Genomic DNA, 22,590 nt, shown 5'->3' on the forward strand with positions numbered 1-22,590 from the left:
CAAAATGACGTAATTCCTCAAGGAAAAAATAGCTCTGCAGAGTTTCATTATGACAGTTCTGAAGAGATCTCCAAATATTAACATTCTTCACAAGGCCGGTGTGAGTGGAGTTGGACTCACCAGTGTGCAGTAAAATGTGCAGACTATGCCAGTTGCGAATATGGAGCCCCACAGGTCAAACCCAGTCACTGGAAAGAGAACACAAGGCCTGCCTCTCACTCTTACACAACAGGATATAAAAGCTAGTTGTTGAGTTTCATGAAACTTTTAGTCAATGTTTTTTTAAACCATTTCTCAACTTGGGGAAAAAGCCTCAATTTTACAGTGTAGAAAGAATGTTTATTAAAATATTGGAATTCTGTAATAACCTGGTTGCCAAGTAATTTACTGTATCTACTGTATGTATGTTTAAATCTTGACAAACTGGACATCTTGTTTGTGTGAACTACTGGCCTAGCCGTTGACACTTAATGGAGACATTATTTAAGTCAGAAGGAGCACTACTGCACAACTACTGTTGATAAAGTATTGTGCTTTAACAGAAAATGGTCATTGATGTGGAAGCCATGTTCTCCACAGCAAGGTTCACAGACATTTTAAACCCCCTAAAATGACCACTCTGTGGCTGTAGACCCCCATTTTGATAAAATGGTTACATTTTGACTTCATCCAACCCCCACTACAGGCAGCAATGCAGTGGCAGTTTAATACACAAGATTGTATTAAACGTACTGATTTATGTACAGTACATGTGCAATGTACATATAATAATGACAGTGATCACAATATTTCGCAATATTTAAGGATGTTTAAAGAAAAGGTTTATTTCACACAAAATTGAAGAATTCTTATTTTATACAGACATACAATTTATATACACATGAACACCATATAAGCAAAACATTGTTTTATATTTGTATTGTAAGCTATATTAGTTATAACACTTAAAATGGAACACAAAGTACATGCAATTTAAAAAGGTCAGCATTTGAGAAAAAGAAGGCAGGAGGATAGTATTGTGCTAGGACAACATACCTTGATTGAGGGCAAGGGCAGGTGCATACACCACTACTCCTGTGTAAAAGATCTGAAAGGTCCAAAAGTTGAAAAGCTTTGCATTTATATCCCAACTCTGGGTGTCCATTAAACATATGTTTTATTGACAAGCATGCACATACATGTAGTACGGCTAAACTAAATAATTTACAAAGAACATAATTAAACAATATCAAATATCAGTAGTGGAAACAGAATCCTTGACACTCACTGTCTGCACCACGTAGATGAGCGTAGCAGTTGTGCGGACTCCCTTAGAGAATCTCTGTTCTAAATACTGGGTTACACACAGAGAACACAATCTCATTAAGTGTAGGCACAAATTCCAGAAACATTATTTATGAGAAGCCGTTTAGGCCATAAATCATACTTCCTCTCACACACACCATCATACTCTCTCACAAATGGCGGATCGCGAGCGGCTTAACCCTCATCCTACCGACTGGGGTCCCTGCAGACCCCAGAGGTATACTTTTTGTTATATTTTGTCAGGTGCTTTATTCTATCATTCCAATTTTTCATGACTTTGTCAATCCATTTGTTCCTAATGACTTCATATCATTGTTTTGTTTTAATTAGTGCTTTTTAAAAATACTAATGTATTGGGGTCCTGGGGGGACCCCAGTCAAAAGCACCCAATTTCGCCTATACAGTTTTAATAGATGGAACTATTTATTGAGTTCATGTCTGCCATGGGTCCTAATTTAAAGTTGGGATGGCAGGTATGCCATCCCGCCAAGTTACGCCTTGGCGGGGGCATGTATAACACACCATCAGGGGGGGTGGGCACTCTGTCAGTCATTTTGAAGGAGACAGTCACATGCCAGTATGCCCTTTTCATTTTACATTATGTACAAATCTAAATTTGAATGACATTTATTCAACCTTTATTTTGACAGGGGGTCATACTGAGAACAAGGTCTCTATCTACTTTTGTATTGAAAGACAAATAAAATTAAAAAGTGTTGAAGTTTGAATGACTGTGGGTTTATTTCAATTATTTTATATTGGGGTCAAAATGACCCCGGTTGGTTTCACCATATAAATATAACACAAATAATGTTTACTTGAAATTACTGAAAACTAAATGATACCAGAATCAAAGGATGGTAAATAAGCTTTTAAGTACTAATGTGGATTGTAATAGCATCTTACAACATTGATCTGCTTATAGCTAAATGTGGATATCCATTCACTGTGGGGGAGAAATTAGTACTGCCTGCCATAAGGGAGGTTATGTCCACTGTCCTGGAGTGTGATCCCACTCAAATAATCAAGTCCATTCAGCTGAGCAACGATACTGTGGCAAAGAGGATTGATGAAATGGGCCAGGATACAGAGGAGCAGCTGTGCAGCATCCTGAGACAGAATCTGTTTTGTATACAGCTGGACGAGACCACAACCTCTGACGACAACGTGTTGCTCATGGCTTACGTCCGCTATGTAGCCTCCGGGGAAATGGTTGAGGAGTTCCTCTTTGCAAAGTATTTAGAGACGGACACCAAAGACTAGACGATCTTTGACACCTTGGATGCATATCTCAAGGAGAAGAACATCCCGATCCTTGCGTGCACCACTGACGGCGCCCCAGCAATGGTTAGTCGGTACCGTGGATTCACCACTTTGTTGAAGGAGAAGGCCCTGCACATCCTCACGGTGCACTGTGTGCTGCACCGACACAATCTGGTTGCAAAACACATCAGTCCACCTCTCCACGATTCGCTGAGTGCTACAGGCAAGGCCATAAACAAAATTCAAGCCCACACCCTGAGTGACAGACTGTTTAGGCAACTATGTTGCAAGAACGACAAAACTTTTGTGCGTCTGCTTCTCCACACCGAGGTCCACTGGCTCTCAAAAGAAAACTGCCTTGCGTGCTTTTGCGATCTGTGTGACTCTGTCGTGGAGTTCCTTGACAGAGTCGACCCTACTCTCAGCAAACGAGTGAGGTCATACAAATGTGACATCCATTACTTGGCTGACATATTTCACAAATTGAATGAGGTGGCCCTCAAACTGCAGGGAAAGGCAGTCACCCTTGTCCACGCCAAGGCCGTCATCCACAGCTTCACCAACAAGCTGGAGCTGTATAGGCAGAACATCGGTGTGAGGTGGTGGCACCTCTCTCTCTGATTTCTGCGAGTTAATTGACCCTGACGAGGGGCAGGTGTATGAGTACTATGGTGAGGTGATAGCACCTCACAGGTATTTGTCTGAGCTAATTGTCCCTGATGAGGGTCAGGTGTAGGAGGCCTATATGTAGCCCCTGATTTCTGGGGTTCAGCGCAGACTCATTGTTTGTCAGACTCTTAGTGTGTAGGGGTGTGAGAATCGGCAGAAGTTACCGTGTTGATCCTATCTGCCTGATTTGATCATCGTTTAGTTTCTTCTCGAGTTGGTTATCTCTCTGCGCTGTGGAGGACATTTTGTCCTCGTCTCTTTAGTTTTCTTTTTGTTTTCTACCCGCCGGGCTGCGAATATCCTTTTTCTTTTGTAAGTGACCCCACTCTGTTTTTCTAGTGGGGGTTTTCTTTTTGGGCAGCTACGCTGCGGCGGTGTTTAATTTCTTTTTGTTTTCTGAGCCCGCTGACAGAAGTTTCAGTGAGTGGAGAGAGCGATTACTTCGCTCTTTATTATTTGGTTTTTCCCCTTCCCTTTCTATCGCTCAGCGATTTGGTGGTTATCCCTCAGGGTTAACTTTTAGATCCCCTCGGTCCGCAATTGCGTCCCACCCTCCACAACCGTGACAGAATGAGTCTGCCTAAACCGGACGCAGCGGACCCTTCTGCGCTTGATTACCAACTAGTGGCGCATGGACAGGCAATCGCCGCACAGGGAGTCATGTTAGGCTCCCATGAGCAGATCCTTCATACCATTACGGAACAACAGAATTCTCATGCCAACATGTTAAAAGAAATACTGGCCCATTTACAGAAGCCAGCTCCACCCGTTGCGGTCCAACAAGCACCTCCAGCCCCGCCCCATGGGCAAATCACACACCGTGAACCCAAAATGCCGACACCTGGTCGGTATGACGGGCATCCAGGAAAATGTAAAGGGTTTATCACCCAATGCAGCTTGGTGTTTGAATTGCAACCCTCCATGTTTTGCACAGAACGAGCCCGGGTAGCATACATAATATCACTTCTCTCAGATAGGGCTCTCTCATGGGCTACAGCTGTGTGGGAGAAGCAAACTCCTATCTGTTTGGACTCCACCCTTTTTGTGGCTGAAATGAGTAGAGTTTTTGACCATGACATAAGCGGCCAGGAGGCAGCTAAACGACTTATTGGGTTACAACAGGGCTCAACCAGCGTAGCTGACTTCTCCATTCAATTCCGCACTTTAGCTGCTGAATCAGGTTGGAACAGGGAAGCCCTGACGGCAATTTTTATGCAGGCCTTGTCAGAAAAAATTAAAGACGAATTAGCCACCCGCGACATTCCTGACACACTCGAGGAACTGATTTCATTAGCCATTCGGATTGATAACCGGATCCGTGAACGCAACAGAGAGAGAGAGAGCACTCACTCCCGATCCATTTCGGGGCGGGGGTTTACCATCCCTCAGAGAACACCAGAATCATTTAGCATGTCCCTGGACCATGATGAACCCATGCAACTAGGGCGCACGCGGCTCTCTCAAGTAGAGAGAGACAGACGAATGAGCAGTGGGTCCTGTTTGTTTTGTGGGAAAGCAGGTCATTACATTCGGAGGTGTCCGGAAATAAAAAAGAAAGGAATTCAGGGAAAAGAGTAGACTCGTCAGAGCAGGGGGAAGCTCTGACGAGTCTGAATAATCCCCCCACGGCAGCCAATAACCGCACCTTTCTACCAGTGGAGTTATCATGGAGTAATATCAAATACAACCTCCCTGCGTTTTTAGATTCAGGGGCGGCTGGCTGTTTTATTGATGTGACCCTGGCCAAAAACCTTAGCATGCCTATATCTCCCCTCCCATATCCACTTAACATCACGGCATTGGATGGTCGACCGTTGGGTTTAGGGAGGGTTGAAAAAATCACGGGCCACATTAAAACTCGCATCGACACCCACTTTGAGAAGATGCAGTTCTTCATTATTGATTCACCTGAGTTACCACTCATCCTGGGACACCCATGGCTCTCGAAGCACAATCCGCATATTAATTGGAGTTCGGGGTCGGTGCTGAGTTGGGGTCCCAAGTGCGCGTCTCGTTGTGTTGAACCAGACTCGGTTCAACTCAGTCCGTTGTCCCTCAAGTTCCCTGCTACTATGAGGTCTTCCCCTCTCGAGTTCCCCAGTCCTAGTTTGGAGGCCCCTCTTGTCTCTCCTGCTCCTGGAGGCTCCTTCCCTTCTGAACCCCACAGGATCTCGACTCCTGTGTCTTTCGAGTCCCCTGCCCCTTCTGGTACTATCTCTCTCGGGTCTACGGGTTCTCCCGCTCTCATCGGGGTCCCTGTGGAGTATACTGAACTTAGGGAAGTATTTAGTAAACAGAAGGCCTCCGTCCTACCTCCCCATAGGCCCTACGATTGTGCCATCGATCTTCTCCCGGGCACTACACCCCCTAGGGGTCGTTTGTTTTCTTTGTCGATACCTGAAACAGCCGCTATGAAGAGTTATATTGATGAGGCTCTAGCGGCTGGTTTCATTCGGCCCTCTACGTCCCCAGCGGGGGCTGGATTTTTCTTTGTGGGGAAGAAAGACGGGGGACTTAGACCCTGCATCGACTATAGAGGACTTAATAAAATCACGGTAAAAAACCGCTACCCCCTCCCCCTCATGGCCACGGCGTTTGAGCGCCTGCAGGGGGCGTCCATCTTTACCAAGTTGGACCTCAGAAATGCCTACAACTTGGTACGTATACGTGAGGGGGATGAGTGGAAGACGGCATTCAACACCCCTAGGGGGCACTATGAATATCTGGTCATGCCTTTCGGCCTTTCGAACTCTCCTTCGGTATTTCAGGCGTTAGTAAATGACGCGCTCAGGGACATGCTGGAATTATTTGTTTACGTGTACCTGGATGACATCCTGATTTTTTCAAAAACCTATCAGGCGCATGTATCCCACGTCAAATTAGTACTGCACAGGTTGTTAGAACACAAACTCTATGTCAAGGCAGAGAAATGCGTGTTCCATGCCTCCACAGTCAGCTTTTTGGGGTACATCGTGTCACAGGGCAGTGTGCAGATGGACCCCAGCAAGGTCAAGGCAGTACTGGAGTGGCCTCGGCCTGACTCCATCAAACAGGTGCAGCGGTTTCTGGGCTTCGCAAATTTTTACCGGCGCTTCATTAGGGGGTTCAGCTCTGTCGCCGCCCCACTCTCAGCCTTGACTAAGGGTACCTCCCCCCGGTTCAGTTGGTCCCCGCAGGCTGAAAAGGCCTTCATGGAGCTGAAACGGAGGTTCACTACCGCGCCCGTCCTCATTCACCAGGATCCCTCTCTGCCCTTCGTCATCGAGGTCGATGCTTCTGACGTAGGGGTTGGGGCGGTGTTATCCCAACGGTGTCCCCAGGACCAGAAACTTCACCCCTGCGCGTTCTTCTCACGGCGTCTCCTGCCCGCCGAGAAGAATTATGACGTTGGTAACAAGGAGCTCCTGGCGGTGAAGTTGGCCTTGGAAGAGTGGCGCCACTGGCTGGAGGGTGCTGAGCATCCATTTGTGGTCTGGACGGACCACAAAAATCTGACTTACATCCAGGAGGCCAAACGCCTGAACCCTCGCCAAGCTCGGTGGGCCCTCTTTTTCAATAGGTTCAACTTCAACCTATCCTACCGTCCAGGTTCGAAGAATCTGAAGCCAGACACACTTTCCCGTCAGTTTGACCGTTCGGACAGGGACAGATCTCTGGAGCCCATTATACCAGTCACCCGCATCCTCGCCCCACTTACCTGGGGGGTCGAGGCAGTGGTTCGGGAGGCCCAGCAGCAGGAGCCTGACCCGGGAGGGGGGCCTCCAGGCCGTTGGTTCGTCCCTAATAGAGTGCGCTCGCAGGTTCTTCAGTGGGGTCACTCGTCCCGCCTTACAAACCATCCGGGGGTCCACCGCACTCTGGACTTTCTTAAGAGGAGGTTCTGGTGGCCCCGGATGGAGGGGGACGTGCGGGAGTTTGTGGCCGCTTGCACTGTTTGTGCCCGGAACAAGACATCGCAACGTCCCCCTGCAGGTCTCCTCCGGCCTCTGCCTATCCCTCATCGCCCCTGGTCACATGTAGCCCTGGACTTTATCACCGGGTTACCCCTGTCAGATGGTTCCACCGCCATCATGGTTATAGTGGATCGATTCTCAAAAGCGGCTCACTTCGTTCCCCTCCCTAAGCTTCCCTCGGCCCGAGAGACCGCCCAGCTTATTGTCCAGCATGTCTTTCGCCTCCACGGTCTACCCCAAGACATCGTGTCTGACCGTGGTCCACAGTTCTCTTCTCGCTTCTGGAAGGCATTTTGCTCTCTAGTGGACTCTTCGGCCAGTCTGTCGTCAGGGTTCCATCCTGAGACCAACGGTCAGACTGAGCGCACCAATCAGACGCTGGAGAGAACGCTTCGGTGTTTGGTCTCTTCAAACCCGACTACCTGGAGCAGTCAACTTATCTGGGCAGAGTACGCGTACAACACCCTGCTGAACGCTTCGACCGGTCTCTCTCCTTTTGAGTGCCAGTACGGATATCAGCTGCCATTGTTCCCAGAACAGGAGAAAGATACGGAGGTGCCCTCGGCCGCACGTTTCATCCAGCGGTGTCGCGCCACCTGGAGGCGGGTTTGGGCATCTCTTCAGCGTGCGACAGCGCGACAGAAGCGTTATGCTGATCAACGTCGATGTCCGGCTCCGTCCTATCGGGTCGGCCAGAGGGTGTGGCTCTCCACGCGTGACCTCCCCTTGCGGGTTGAGTCCCGCAAATTAGCGCCGCGCTACATCGGTCCCTTCAAGATTATTCGGAGAATTAATCCGGTCACGGTCCGTCTCCTGCTTCCCCGGTCCATGAGGATTCACCCCACGTTCCATGTCTCGCGCCTCAAACCAGTCCTCTCCAGCACGCTGGCACCAGCTGACAGGCCTCCGCCACCCCCTAGGTTGGTCGGCGGTCAACCGGTCTACACTGTTCGGCGCATCCTGAACAGTCGTCGCGTGGGACGTGGGGTGCAGTACCTTGTGGACTGGGAGGGATACGGGCCGGAGGAACGCACCTGGGTCCCAGCTAGGGACATCTTGGACCCAGAGCTTATCCAGGAGTTCCGTCGGCGCCTCCCCGCGGGCTCAGCAGGAACGTCGGGTGCCGTCCCTTAGGGGAGGGGGTCCTGTGAGGTGGTGGCACCTCTCTCTCTGATTTCTGCGAGTTAATTGACCCTGACGAGGGGCAGGTGTATGAGTACTATGGTGAGGTGATAGCACCTCACAGGTATTTGTCTGAGCTAATTGTCCCTGATGAGGGTCAGGTGTAGGAGGCCTATATGTAGCCCCTGATTTCTGGGGTTCAGCGCAGACTCATTGTTTGTCAGACTCTTAGTGTGTAGGGGTGTGAGAATCGGCAGAAGTTACCGTGTTGATCCTATCTGCCTGATTTGATCATCGTTTAGTTTCTTCTCGAGTTGGTTATCTCTCTGCGCTGTGGAGGACATTTTGTCCTCGTCTCTTTAGTTTTCTTTTTGTTTTCTACCCGCCGGGCTGCGAATATCCTTTTTCTTTTGTAAGTGACCCCACTCTGTTTTTCTAGTGGGGGTTTTCTTTTTGGGCAGCTACGCTGCGGCGGTGTTTAATTTCTTTTTGTTTTCTGAGCCCGCTGACAGAAGTTTCAGTGAGTGGAGAGAGCGATTACTTCGCTCTTTATTATTTGGTTTTTCCCCTTCCCTTTCTATCGCTCAGCGATTTGGTGGTTATCCCTCAGGGTTAACTTTTAGATCCCCTCGGTCCGCAATTGCGTCCCACCCTCCACAACCGTGACAATCGGCATGAGACAAATGGTGCATTTCCCTCAATCGACCAAGGTGAGATAATGAATAATTTTACCAATTGACTGAAAAACCGTAATTAAAGCTTTCTGAGGTAGTCTATTGCCATCTCATAGCTATCGTCTAAGTAGGTCTAAAGAAAATGCATTTAACCCTCCTGTTCTGTTCATTTTTTAGGTACAGCAAAAATGTTCCCGGGTCAATCCCCATACAGGGGGGGTTTGCAAATACATGAAATGAACCATTTTCATTTAAAATGTTGATTACACTAATTAAGGCCAGTAGAAGAAGTTTCATACTGAAAAAATAATTTTAAGTATTTTTCCTAGATTTTCAAACTTTAAAAAGGGTCAATTTGACCCGCAACATAACAGGAGGGTTAAGAGAAAAATACATTTTAACTAATAATAATTATTATTATTTAATTATTATTATAACTATACTAATACTACTAATAACTGTACTACTAATACTATTACGAATAATAATAATAAATAAGAAATTCTGCAAATTACCGAATTTGTTGGTGAACTTATCTTGGGTGTCTGGGGTGCTGAACGAAGAACGCTGCCTCTGATATGCCGACCACCTGGTCCGATGAAGCGAGGTTAAAGTTTCTTAGATTTGTGTTGTAATGGAATGTCTTTGGATGATAACCAAACCTTTTGTCCTGACTGGTAATCTGGTGCTGGAGTGCGATGGCGATCAGCGATGCGCTGGTTGCGGTCGATGGAGCGGAGCAGGGCGGCGTGGGCATTCCACCACACCGTGTGGCAATGGCACAGATGAGCTTGGACTGAAGGTACGGCAATCTCTTTTCTTGAGCCAGGAACAGGGGAGGCTGATAGCCGAACAAGCTTTTGAAGGGGGACATGCCAGTGGCGGCGCTCGTCAGGGAGTTGTGCGTGTATTCCACCCAGTCCAGGTGTTTGCTCCAGGAAGTAGGATTATGAGTGGTGACGCAGCGGAGCGCAACCCCAAGGTCTTGATTAGCCCTCTCGGCCTGCCCATTGGTCTGCGGGTGGTATCCCGAGGAAAAACTCACCGATGCCCCGAGAGCTTGGCAGACGGCTTTTCACACTTGGGAAGTGAATTGGGGGCCACGGTCAGACACCATGTCAGTGGGGATCCCATGCAGTCAAACCACATGATGAACCAGTAATTCAGCAGTTTCAGAGGAGGTGGGTAACTTATTTAGAGGCACGATGGTGAGTATCCACAATTGTGAGTATAACAGTGTTACCCATGGAAGGTGGGAGTCCAGTCACAAAGTCCAGACCAATATGACTCCAGGGTCGGCTCGGGACAGGAAGGGGACGAAGGAGACCGGTAGGTGGCTGGTGAGAGGATTTGCTGCGCGCACAAGTGGAGCACGCGAGCACAAATTCCCGAGTGGCAGCGTTCATGGAGGACCACCAGAAATTCTGTCTTAGGAGGGATAGAGTGTGACGAATCCCTGGGTGGCAGGCGAAACGGGACTTGTGAGCCCACTGCAGGACCTGGGAGTGGACAGCAGAAGGTACAAAGAGGAGTTTATTGGGTCTTCTCCTGGGGCTAGGCTGCATCTTTTGGGCATCCTTCAGGAGGGATTCTATCTCCCAGGTAACTGCAGCTACTAAACAGGTTGAGGAGAGGATGCTATCAGGGCTGGCGGAAGTGGAGTCGGAGACAAATTGCCGGGAGAGGGCATCTGGCTTGACATTACGGGACCCTGGCCGGTAGGTGAGGGTGAAGTTGAAGAACGGGCTTGACGGGAGTTGAGTCATTTGGCGGACTGAATGTAGGCTAAGTTCTTGTGGTCGGTCCAAACTACAAAGGAGTGTTCAGCGCCCTCGAGCCAGTGTCTCCACTCTTCCAGGGTGAGTTTGATGGCGAGCAGCTCCCTGTTGCCAATGTCATAATTTCTCTCCGCAGGTGACAACCGACGGGAGAAGAATGCACAGGGGTGAAGTTTTTGGTCCGTGGCAGAGCGTTGGGACAGGACAGCTCCCACACCTGTATCAGACGCATCTACTTCGATGATGAACTGGCTGGTCGGGTCAGGATGGATGAGAACAGGGGCTGAGGTGAATCGCTTCTTCAGGTCAGTAAAAGCGGTTTCTGCCTCCGGGGTCCAGGTAAAAGGGCTAGCTGGGGATGTGAGCTGGGTGAGGGGCGCAGCAACTCGGCTGTAATCGCAGATGTAGCGCCGGTAGAAATGAGCGAATCCCAGGAATCGCTGTAGCTGCTTCACGGAAGTGGGAACAGGCCAGTCAGCCACAGCTTTAATCTTCTCCGGGTCTTCCCTTATTTGGCCCCTCTCAATGATATAGCCCAGGAAGCAGGCGGAATCGACATGAAAATCGCACTTCTCTGCCTTGACGAACAGCTTATTTTCGAGTAGTCTCTGAAGCACTTGTCTGACATGCTGCACATGTTCTTCCGTATTGCGGGAGAAGGTTAGGATGTCATCCAGGTATACAAACATGGAGTGATTCAGCAGGTCTCGGAGGACGTCATTGACGAGGGCTTGGAAGACTTCCAGAGCGTTAGTTAGCCCAAAGGGACCCCCTGGAGTGCAGTATCATTCCATCCTGATTCCGCAGTGATGGTCCGGAACTCCACTGAAAATTTCGCCACACTGCGCGTGCCCTGGTGCATAGACAGCAGGCGTTGATTACAGTCTCTCCCGCAAACAGGGTGATCAAAAACTTTTCGCATTTCCGCAACAAAACTAGAGTAGTTGAAGCTTGTAGGAGGTTGGCTCTCCCAAACTGCTGTGGCCCAGTCGAGTGCAGTTCCTTTCAGCAGCCCCACGATGCAAGAAATATTTTCCCCATCGTTGTTGTAAGTGGTGGGTTGCTGGTCGAAGATGAACGAACACTGCATTAGAAACGCCTTGCACTTCCCCAATCCTCCAGCGTAGCGCTCAGGAGCAGGAATGTGCGGTTCCCTGTGCAGGAGGGCTGCGTGGGTGTAGAACTGGACCGGGTCGGGAGGAGTCGTCGGGGCTTCGGGGGCCGGGAGGCGGGTGGTCAGCTGCCGCATCTGACTGGTGAGCGCTGTCAGCGAATCCCGGATTTCCTGAAGGGCTTGCTCGTGCTGTCCCACGAGTGCACCTTGGTTGGCGAGGGCGTTGCGCAGGTGCTCTGGTTCCACTGGGTCCATACTGGCCAGATTGTTCTGTCACGAGTCGACGTTGGGTGGACCCAAATGCAGTCTCAGACAGCAATGTGGCGAAACTCCCGTAGGAGATGTTTAATGCAAAGGTACACAATACAGCAGGCAGTCTCGTAGTCAGTTCGTGCATAAGATCAAAACCAGAAAATTCACCGGGGCAAAAGTTCAAAAACAGATGGCAAAATCAAAGTCGAGAAACAGGCGAAGGTCAAAACAGGAAATCAGCAAAGCAAAGACGGCAGGCAAAAATCGGTGGTCGGGAAAACAGGCAAGATCAAGAACGAGACAAACTAACAAGAGAAAACGCTGGAAAGGCACTGTAAACAGAGGCACAATCTGGCACGGAAGAGCAGGGAAACAGAATATATACCATGTGAACCAGGTGAGTGAAATGAGAGATAATTGAACACAGTGTGAAAAGGTGAACAGGTGAATGAAATGAGTGATTAACCAGTGCATGAGAATGCGGCCAGAACAGGTGAGAGTGATCAGCTGAGGGGATAATTGGTATATATGATTAAACTAAATCTTAAAACCATTACATGACTCATTCGTTAGCGAACATGCAAGTAATGCCTACTACGGCAAGGAATGGATGCTAGTGAAACTGACTGGGTTCAGCTTGCTTTGCATTAGCCGGGGGCTGAAACAAATTCAAAATATAAAACCATCATTCGTCTATGTACACAAAAATACATATGTTAAAATATCGTAGAAGTAAAACAAATGTTACTTTTGACTCCAAATAGTCTAATGACATATGAAAATCTTGAAACCGTAGTCTAAACGGATTCACTTGCTAGCGAACAACACTGCGCTAGGATGTTTGTTAATCGAACTGGATAACATATGAAAACACATTTCAGCATTTAGCCAGGTTATTGATATATTTATAACATTCAAATGTTTATGGGTGCTTGTGTAATATTTTTCATCTGGGAATAAAAGATTAAAACCGGTGAGCTGGGATGGGATATCAGGTACAAGGCCCCAGAGTGCGACCATTTTGGTTTCACATGCGACCAAAAATCTGTCAAGTGCGACTAAACATTTTCATTGGTCGCACCGGTGCGCCTGACGTTTAGCAGGTCTGTCTCTGTGTGTGTATGTGTGTAGCGTTATTTTTTTCCCACCCGCATTCTGCGAAGACCCGCCCCCACTCTGCCTCTTATTGGCTCTGACCGTGATATTCTTCTTCGCTGAATGCGGGTGGGGAAAAAAAAAGGAATGTGTGTATTAGTGATGCGCGGATCGCAGTTATATCTGCAGGCACCGCGGTTAATCCGCTGATCGGGCGGGCCGAGTCATAAAAATTAACATTCTGAGTGTGGGAGCGATTTTGTGAAATACTTGACGAGTATTTCACTATGACTATAACCATGACGAGTCAAGTGCTGGGTACGTCATATGCGACAGTTGTGAAATAATGAGAAATAACGGTAAAGTGTGATCGGGTATTAGGGCCACATTGAGGGGAAAAAAAAATCTGAGATTTCGAGAATAAGGTCGTAATATTACGAGAATAAAATCGTAATTTCTGTATATGTTAGTGGTAAGATTTCAAGTTGTTCCCTGTGCCTGTACAGTGTCCGTCTGCTGATCCCAAAGCATAGGGCTATTCTTTGCCAAATCATTCCAAGTGACATACAGTGAGTTATTTGTTTGGATAAGATGTTGTACCGAGGGCGGCCAGGATGACCAGTTCTAATGGAGGAACAAAAGAATTAGGCATAGCCCTATTAGTTACTTCAACTAATCTTGAGCTTTATAGTTATCTAATATGGAGCGAAAACATATATACACTGCGTCCAATGCACTTTCACACTCTCTACGAGGTCCCTCATTAAATTGCTGACTAATGGAAATAAAGGCAGATATCATCCATGTATGATCATGAAGCTCCCTGTATAACCTTTCCAAAGCCATGCTGTCTGGTCCCATGCATTCATATTTCAATTGCATGTCCTGAACACATCGAATTGTATTGCTAAAAAAAATAATTATGTCATCCTCATTGCCATTCACCTCTGGAAACAAAAACTGAACTTGAAAAATAAAGCAAAAAATAGGAAAAATAATGATGGCCTTGGTATCTTCTAACAAAACATTTTGAATTTAAAGTGTTGTTAAACTAGCTGTGTTATTAAAACTAGCTTGATTTAGAGGCTCCCTGACTATTAGAATGCTGGATGTGCCACTGAGAGAGGGCGGGCCCTGCCTGTGAAAAAGCTGTTGGCCAATCAGGGACCAATAATTTAAACTGCCTTCCGTTTCAAACTACCTTCCGATTTTCAATCAAGCTAAGCCTACTACCATTCTCTATGATGGTGTGTGAGAGAGTATGATCGCATTTATGAAAATAAGCCAAAAATGAGTGGGCCTTGGATTCTCCCTGGGAATATGATTAATGGCTTCTATAAAAAAACTGTTACATTGAAACACCTGTAAAATCACAGGTTTAAAGGCTTAAAGCACCTCTAGCATACCACTTCTGGTTTTACCTGCTGTGAAACAGTGCTAAAAGCATCTCTGTTACAATATTCCCGTTTCATTCCAGCACATTTTTTTAAACTAATTGTTTTACTTGATTATTCGTATTACAGTTCACTACCATGCTACAGCCGAGCTGATTACAGAGACCTGTCGAAACAGCAGTAATAACCGCCTTTATCCCAAATTTATAGCAGTAATAATAGGATAAATCAAACACAAATATGAAACCATACCCAATGACAAAATGGCTATTACTGGTTTGTTTACTGCAATGTTGAATAATAGGCACTGTCCCACTCCAAAAAGCAAAAAAAAAAATAAATAAATATCAAATTATACCGCTGTGGGATCCGAACACGGATCGCTGGATCAATAGGTCGGGATGCTACCATTTATGCCAGAGCTTGCAGATGGTAACGTAGAGAGCGTATGTATAGCAGATAGGAGTTTATATTGCTGGATCATTCACATCTTTAAATAGGTGTTTAATGTGCTACTGAAACTAGTGAATTGAAGCTAGCGTTTTAGTTTTAATGGCATAAACAGATATGTAAATATTTAATTTTGACAAGCCGCTTATGACCACCACTGGTCTCGCGTACCAGCGCCGGATTATCAGCAGCTAGACCAGTAGCTGTAACTCTCTCACACACTACTATTCTCTCTCACACATACAATCAAACTCTCTCACACATACTAGTATTCTCTCACACACAGACAATCATACAGACACACTGCCGTTTTCTCATATGAACTCCGGACATTGTCCAGAGTTGCCCTTTCACACATGTAGCATACAACAATTTGCAGAGCGAGGTTATCCTATGTGTGCAGGTTCCATCGACGGCAGCCACATTTCCGTTATTGCTCCGAGGGATGATCCAGTTTCTTATTACAATCGGAAAGGAAGGATCAAACTCTCTCACACATACTAGTATTCTCTCACACACAGACTATCAAAACTCTCTCACACATACTACTATTCTCTCGCATACTGGCAGTCATACTCTCTCAAACATACTACTATAGTCTCTCACACATATAATCATTCTCTCTCAGACACTACTATTCTATATGGTGGTGTGTTCTGAGAGAGTGTTAATAATGATGTGTGTAAGAGAGTATAATGGTGTATGTGAGAGAGTATAATGGTGTATGTGAGAGAGTATAATGGTGTGTGTGAGAGAGTATGATGGTGTATGTGAGATAGTATAGTGGTGTATGTGAGAGAGTATAATGGTGTTTGTGTGAGAGTATGATGGTGTATGTGAGAGAGTATAGTGGTGTATGTGAGAGAGTATAATGGTGTGTGTGAGAGAGTATGATGGTGTATGTGAGAGAGTATAGTGGTGTATGTGAGAGAGTATGATGGTGTTTGTGAGAGAGTGTAAGGGTGTTTGTGTGAGAGTATGATGGTGTATGTGAGAGAGTATAGTGGTGTATGTGAGAGAGTATAGTGGTGTGTGTGAGAGAGTATAGTGGTGTATGTGAGAGAGTATAGTGGTGTATGTGAGAGAGTATAATGGTGTGTGTGAGAGAGTATGATGGTGTATGTGAGAGAGTATAGTGGTGTGTGTGAGAGAGTATAGTGGTGTATGTGAGAGAGTATAGTGGTGTATGTGAGATAGTATAGTGGTGTATGTGAGAGAGTATAATGGTGTTTGTGTGAGAGTATGATGGTGTATGTGAGAGAGTATAGTGGTGTATGTGAGAGAGTATAATGGTGTGTGTGAGAGAGTATGATGGTGTATGTGAGAGAGTATAGTGGTGTATGTGAGAGAGTATGATGGTGTTTGTGAGAGAGTGTAAGGGTGTTTGTGTGAGAGTATGATGGTGTATGTGAGAGAGTATAGTGGTGTATGTGAGAGAGTATAGTGGTGTGTGTGAGAGAGTATAGTGGTGTATGTGAGAGAGTATAGTGGTGTATGTGAGAGAGTATAATGGTGTGTGTGAGAGAGTATGATGGTGTATGTGAGAGAGTATAGTGGTGTATGTGAGAGAGTATAATGGTGTATGTGAGAGAGTATAATGGTGTGTGTGAGAGAGTATGATGGTGTATGTGAGAGAGTATAGTGGTGTATGTGAGAGAGTATAGTGGTGTATGTGAGAGAGTATAATGGTGTGTGTGAGAGAGTATGATGGTGTATGTGAGAGAGTATAGTGGTGTATGTGAGAGAGTATAATGGTGTATGTGAGAGAGTATAATGGTGTGTGTGAGAGAGTATGATGGTGTATGTGAGAGAGTATAGTGGTGTATGTGAGAGAGTATAGTGGTGTATGTGAGAGAGTATAATGGTGTATGTGAGAGAGTATAATGGTGTGTGTGAGAGAGTATGATGGTGTATGTGAGAGAGTATAGTGGTGTATGTGAGAGAGTATAGTGGTGTATGTGAGAGAGTATAGTGGTGTATGTGAGAGAGTATAATGGTGTGTGTGAGAGAGTATGATGGTGTATGTGAGAGAGTATAGTGGTGTATGTGAGAGTATGATGGTGTGTGTGAGAGAGTATGATGGTGTATGTGAGAGAGTATAGTGGTGTATGTGAGAGAGTATGATGGTGTTTGTGAGAGGAAGCATGATGTATGCCCTAAACGGCCTCTCATTTATTCCCCAATTAATGCTTTAAAAAGTACCTGAGATTCTCTTATTTCATCTATGGAACAGGGTTTGAAAACAGAAACAAAATGGAAACAAAAACTAAAACCAGAAATGACAGGCCTTTTTGTGGGAACAAAAACGAAAACCAAAATAAAATAAACATTACTGTTCACTAGAAAAAACTTAAAAAGTGTACCGAGACACCAGCTTTTCGCGGGTCTCTGCCCACTTCACAATTTTAAAAAGATGCTAATTGGGATTGAGACCGAGGGTGAAGCCGCTCAACCTCCATCGAGAAGCGACCTCATTATTGCCTCCATTTCAATGGGAGCCGATTTTTTACATCCGAAAAGGAATGGGATGGCTAGCAATGCGAGACAAGCCGGCAAAGCGACTGGAAGGATGGGAACATGGTGCGATAACCAATCCGTTTAAAGATCCGACGTAAACTATCTCGGGATCTAGATATGATTTTCCCATTCCTAATAAGGAGGACTTGTTCATTATTGCTGTGTGGGGATTTACTAAATATACATTTGATATACATTTATGGAACACAGCTCTAAAATTAGAAAACATGCCCACAAGTATGGCAATTGTGGGAGGTAGGAACGATGCCAGGCAATCTCTTCGGAGGATGTGTGGCTTTACCCTGACCCTGTGTTCCTTAAATGAATATCGATCGTATACTTTGGAAACCCCCACAATTATAACAAGTCCTTCGTAACCTCATCTCAGACACAATGCATAAAAATACAGTGATATTGTATTTGAATCGACCCTGTTATTCCAATTTTATGTAAACCTCCTTCATGTGAAGCCAGGTTGCGCTGGGGCCATATGGCCATATAGCTCTACTTAGATGTGAGCTGTTAATGTTGACTTTGCTGTTATAATTTGATTTCCATTGGATGCTTGGTCATGAATACTTTGCCATTAGAAATAATCGATTAACCCAGCAATCCACCAGATATGTATGCTCCATAAAGTGACATTAGCTTGTCATGAAAAATTATCCCAGCAATCCACCAAATATGCAATATGAATCTATGAAAATTGCAGGAAACCTTAATAGGCTACATGAGCTTGTGAGCATATAGGACTTAGTTAATTTGAACAGAGCATTAGACTGCATGTAAAAGGCATGAATAGCATGTAAAAGACATGAACAGCCAAACTTCAGAAACCATTTGCCCTAAAAGAATCACATAAACCAGCTGATAAAAATGGAGTGAACAATCTAGCGACAGTTATGTTTACTCCTGAGCGGGCAAAATCGCAAAAACCTCCCGTCAGCAAAGAAGTGTTGAATTACAGTAGCTAATGGCTTAATGGAGGTGGGACGAGTAGGATGTAAAATATGTATATATGTGATGCAAAATATGGCAGGCCTTTAGAGCAATTCCAATCATATAAAACTCAGCAAAACTGAGAAGCATCGATAAACCAAGATAGCCATTGAATGCTCACATTTTTGCCCATAAAACTAATTTTTAAAAAATGCCAAGATAACACAGCGCTTAGTTGGCATGTTTAACCAAATGCTACTTAAATATAATGCCCTTTCCTTTATATTAGTTTGTATAAGCCTATCCTACTTGTTGCGTGAGAAGGCAATGAGTTAAAATGTCCGAGTCTTAGGCTAACTACCAGCAACGACTGATGAACAACAATTGGTGTCATTTAGCTTTACAAAGCAATTGCAGGCTTCCGCCTCAGGTAAACTTGACAAGCATAAGATGCCAGAACCGGAATGCAGTGCTTAATTATCCAACAGGTACCCCTCTTTAACAAACTTTTCTGAAAGGCATAAATTCAAGCATGGATGGCAACAGCAGCATGGCCCAATGAGCAAAGTCATGGATCGGTGAGGTTGGTGATTCAAGTACCACTCCAATGAAAGTGTTAGCATCACTGTCACCTGACAGTGATTTGGCTTTGCATTATGTTTCCCCTTGTGGTAGCATAAAATCGTGGAAGGCGGCAGGCGTTTTTAATTTCCCAAGTTGAATTTCTAGATTGCTACACAGTTTGATTTGGTAATATTAACCTTCTTTCTTGCTGGACACGATGGATCAGTATCATCTAAGTGTAAAGCGTAAATTGAAGAAGAGGAGAGAGGTTTGACTCTGCAGTTCTGCAGAAGGTAATGCAACCTTGCATCATCTGTTTTTAATTACATTTTTAAAGTTGCTGCTGCAGCCTGCTAACACTTCAACCAGCAACACCACTTCTGCTCGTAGCTTGCCAACTAGTAGGCCTACACACACCACATCAGGATAGCAATGCCTGAGTGTCCTTTAGTTTATTGATTGCCAAGTCAGACCTTGCCAGGAAGCTGGAATTCGATGTCTGTGCCCTTGGTTTTCTAACTGAGAATGATTAGGCCAGTCTGTGCATGTTATTGCAATCAGGCCCCAGCCACCACAAAGTTGCCCGGTTATATCACAATAAAGTGAGTGGTATCATTTTATTTAATTACCTTTGTAGCCGCTCCTATGCTACACCTTGTAAATGCCTGAAGTTGATTAGATTATTTACTTGTGCTGCTGTGAGCAATTTGAGAATTTGAGTCTCCTCCGACGAGACTTCCTCCATCATTTCCCTATATCAAAGCAATTCTAATGTGGTTATTTTGTCACAGTGCTGTATTCACCATGCTAAGTTATTCAGTGCTAACACTATGTGATATTGTCTGCACACGGCGATGGGATGGAAGGCCTCATGTAGGCAGTCATGATATAAGTGAATTGTCTGTATTTGCCGAAAGACAGGAAAGTAAATTCATCAGCCCTAACGCTAACATCAGCCAGCTCTCCATCAAGGTGTATCAGCACAGACCTTTGACAATTGCTACAGCTCTGTATATGTCTACTGTACTTCAAACAACATTTACTCAACACTGGGCAGATTGCTTAAGATTCAAACCTTATCGCAAAGAGCCTAATTCATACTTTTATGTCCATGCTAGCTGGCCATATCTAATTAGTTAGACTGTTAGCTAGCTAGCTAGACATGAGAGTTGCTACGGAGATACAGGAGATAAAAAGATCACATTGGTCACCCTAGCTGTAATAATCTAACTTTAGCTAAAAGATAGCAAGGACAATATAATACCTAGCTAAAGTTAACTAAACTGGCAAGCTACATGGTCTTTCCCTTGCTTGCTTTAGTCTACTGGAGCATTGCTGTTAATTGACTGCTTGCCACTTCAAATTCAGTGTATGACTGACTGGCTGCTAGGTATCTGCTGCCTGACTGTATGTGCCGGTTACTGCTGCACTAGACAAAGACGTAACAGCCTCATATTGTTAGCGATCATGTTCTTTTGGAACTTCAGACAGATGGAATTATTCAAACCTTGAGAAGCTAGCCTAATTTATAAATTGTCATTGTGTCTCTCCATGTTAAGTAATTCATCATCAAAATTCTGAGGTCTCATTCAAATTGAATAAATCCTACAGCCGTGAAAGTATAAAAAAAGCATGCATGTCTCAAAATGACCGTCAGAATGAGGGGTGTTGTGTCAGGTGTTGCGTATTTAAATTGAGTTACGTTTGCTCAAAAAAGTCTTCATTTTTTATGCTAATTTATAGGGATGCACCGATATGAAATTTTCTGGCCAATGCCAATTTTCGATTGTTTGGGGGGAAACAACGACCAATGCCAACACCGATATTTTGGTAGTTTCATGCCTTTCTAAAAAATACTGTGTAACCAATGCCATATTATAATTAAGACTCAACAATTGCGTACAGAGCATCTTTATCAATGTTACAAACTCAGATAACAAATCAGATTTTTTTTAACATTAAAGGAGTAACAGTGGTTTTCACACTTTCTCGGTTTTATGTGCTATTTGCACAAGAGGCATTGAAGAAACACGATGAGTAAAGTATTAAATATGTCCGTTCTTTATTTTTAAATTTATCGTCCGATTTTCAGCCGGTTGAGAATGTTATCGACTTGCGTCACAAGTACAGTAACCACTCCCTTTTCACGCCCCGTAAAGAAATCTGACCAGACACACCGTCCTGCTACAAGTGTGCTGTGAAGTTTAGGTAGCAAACAACAAGGCTGAATCCTTCTGACGTAGTTTACATAGAAACTATATGCTCAGATAGCCTAGTTTCACTCACTGTGGCCAAGCGGAATCGATAACGTTTCAGAAAATATATAACTTTAAAAGGGTTAATTCAATCTTCTACTGGGACTTTTGCCGTTTATTGAGGTGTGAAAGAAAATTTTGGTGCCGCTGACTATAATCGAATGTTTTTAAGATATACCGTTCGATTGAGCGAGTATCGTTCAAAATACATTTTTATGGGTTAGTGCTGTCCGATTGTGCTAGCTACTTCACATTAACCTTGTACGGCGATCAGTTAAGGCTAACAGCACAACACCACTTAATTATTTTCACTTCTATCACCACTGTAATAAACTTTAAAAAAGGCGACAAACTACCTTTTCTGTGAGAAATGTATTGTCGAGCTCACGCGCACACTGCTGGGGACATTCTAAAGCTCCGCTTTGCCCTCCCTACTGTCAGTCAAATTGCTGTGATGCTCATTCTAAATCATATTTGGGGACCCATGGATAATTTGTGTCCAATAGTTATTATATTTGACTAACGTTAGGTTCACTTTTTAGAGTACCTTTTAAGGACTATTAGACTATCTGGTTGGTTATATTCATTTATAGCTAGCTAATGTTCGCTAGTTAGCCTATGTAGTTTGCTTTCATAATGTAATGTTATCGATAATGTTAGCTAGCTAGTTTGCTTTCAAAAGGACATTATAGTTGTGGTTTTATCTTAACTTGGCTAGCTAGCTGGCAAAAATTATTATTGGATATAAGTCAACGTCCTTAGCTATCGATACTTGATATACTAAGTTAGCTAGCTTGTGAAAATTCAGTCTCCCAAGATGAGCGTGTATCATGGAGGTAGCTATGGTAACGGGGCACGGTGTGTCAATCATAGCTAACTGACAGTTCTCATTACCACGCCCAGACAGTTCGGGTGAACTTTTATAGTGGGAAATTTAGGCTTAGAAAAATACGTTTTAAAATACATTTAAATGACTGAATAATAAAAAAAAATATGCATATTTGTTTTGTTGTTGCCTAAAGACAACTGGCAAGTGTTACATTCAACTGCCATGTTACTCCTTTAAATAAAAATATATTAGATCAATTTAAATCAGATTAAACTGAAGTGCCAGGAAGTTGTTGGGGTCGTATATTTCAAAAGCATGGCTATTGGAGGGAAAAACACCAGGGACACACCTGGCATTACTTTGCACACTTACCAAGGTTTTATGCACCTTGTGCATCAATGTTAACAATCATTTAAC

The 22,590-nt window shown here is 44.7% G+C and overlaps 1 protein-coding gene and 1 pseudogene across 1 annotated transcript in view; one reads left to right on the forward strand and one right to left on the reverse strand.

Moving 5' to 3' along the window:
* slc5a12 (solute carrier family 5 member 12) overlaps positions 1-22,590 on the reverse strand; it is a 43,942-nt gene that overhangs the window by 19,362 nt on the left and 1,990 nt on the right. The window contains exons 2-4 of the mRNA XM_035419775.1: positions 1,268-1,333; positions 1,036-1,087; positions 121-188 (exon numbers count right to left, since the gene is read on the reverse strand). Of these exons, the coding sequence (XP_035275666.1) occupies positions 121-188; positions 1,036-1,087; positions 1,268-1,333 (186 nt within the window). The remainder of the gene's footprint in view (positions 1-120; positions 189-1,035; positions 1,088-1,267; positions 1,334-22,590) is intronic.
* On the forward strand, positions 2,169-9,124 carry LOC118228325 (annotated as a pseudogene).

This window comes from Anguilla anguilla, chromosome 5 (assembly GCF_013347855.1).
Source record: "Anguilla anguilla isolate fAngAng1 chromosome 5, fAngAng1.pri, whole genome shotgun sequence".
Taxonomy (NCBI): Eukaryota; Metazoa; Chordata; class Actinopteri; order Anguilliformes; family Anguillidae; genus Anguilla; species Anguilla anguilla.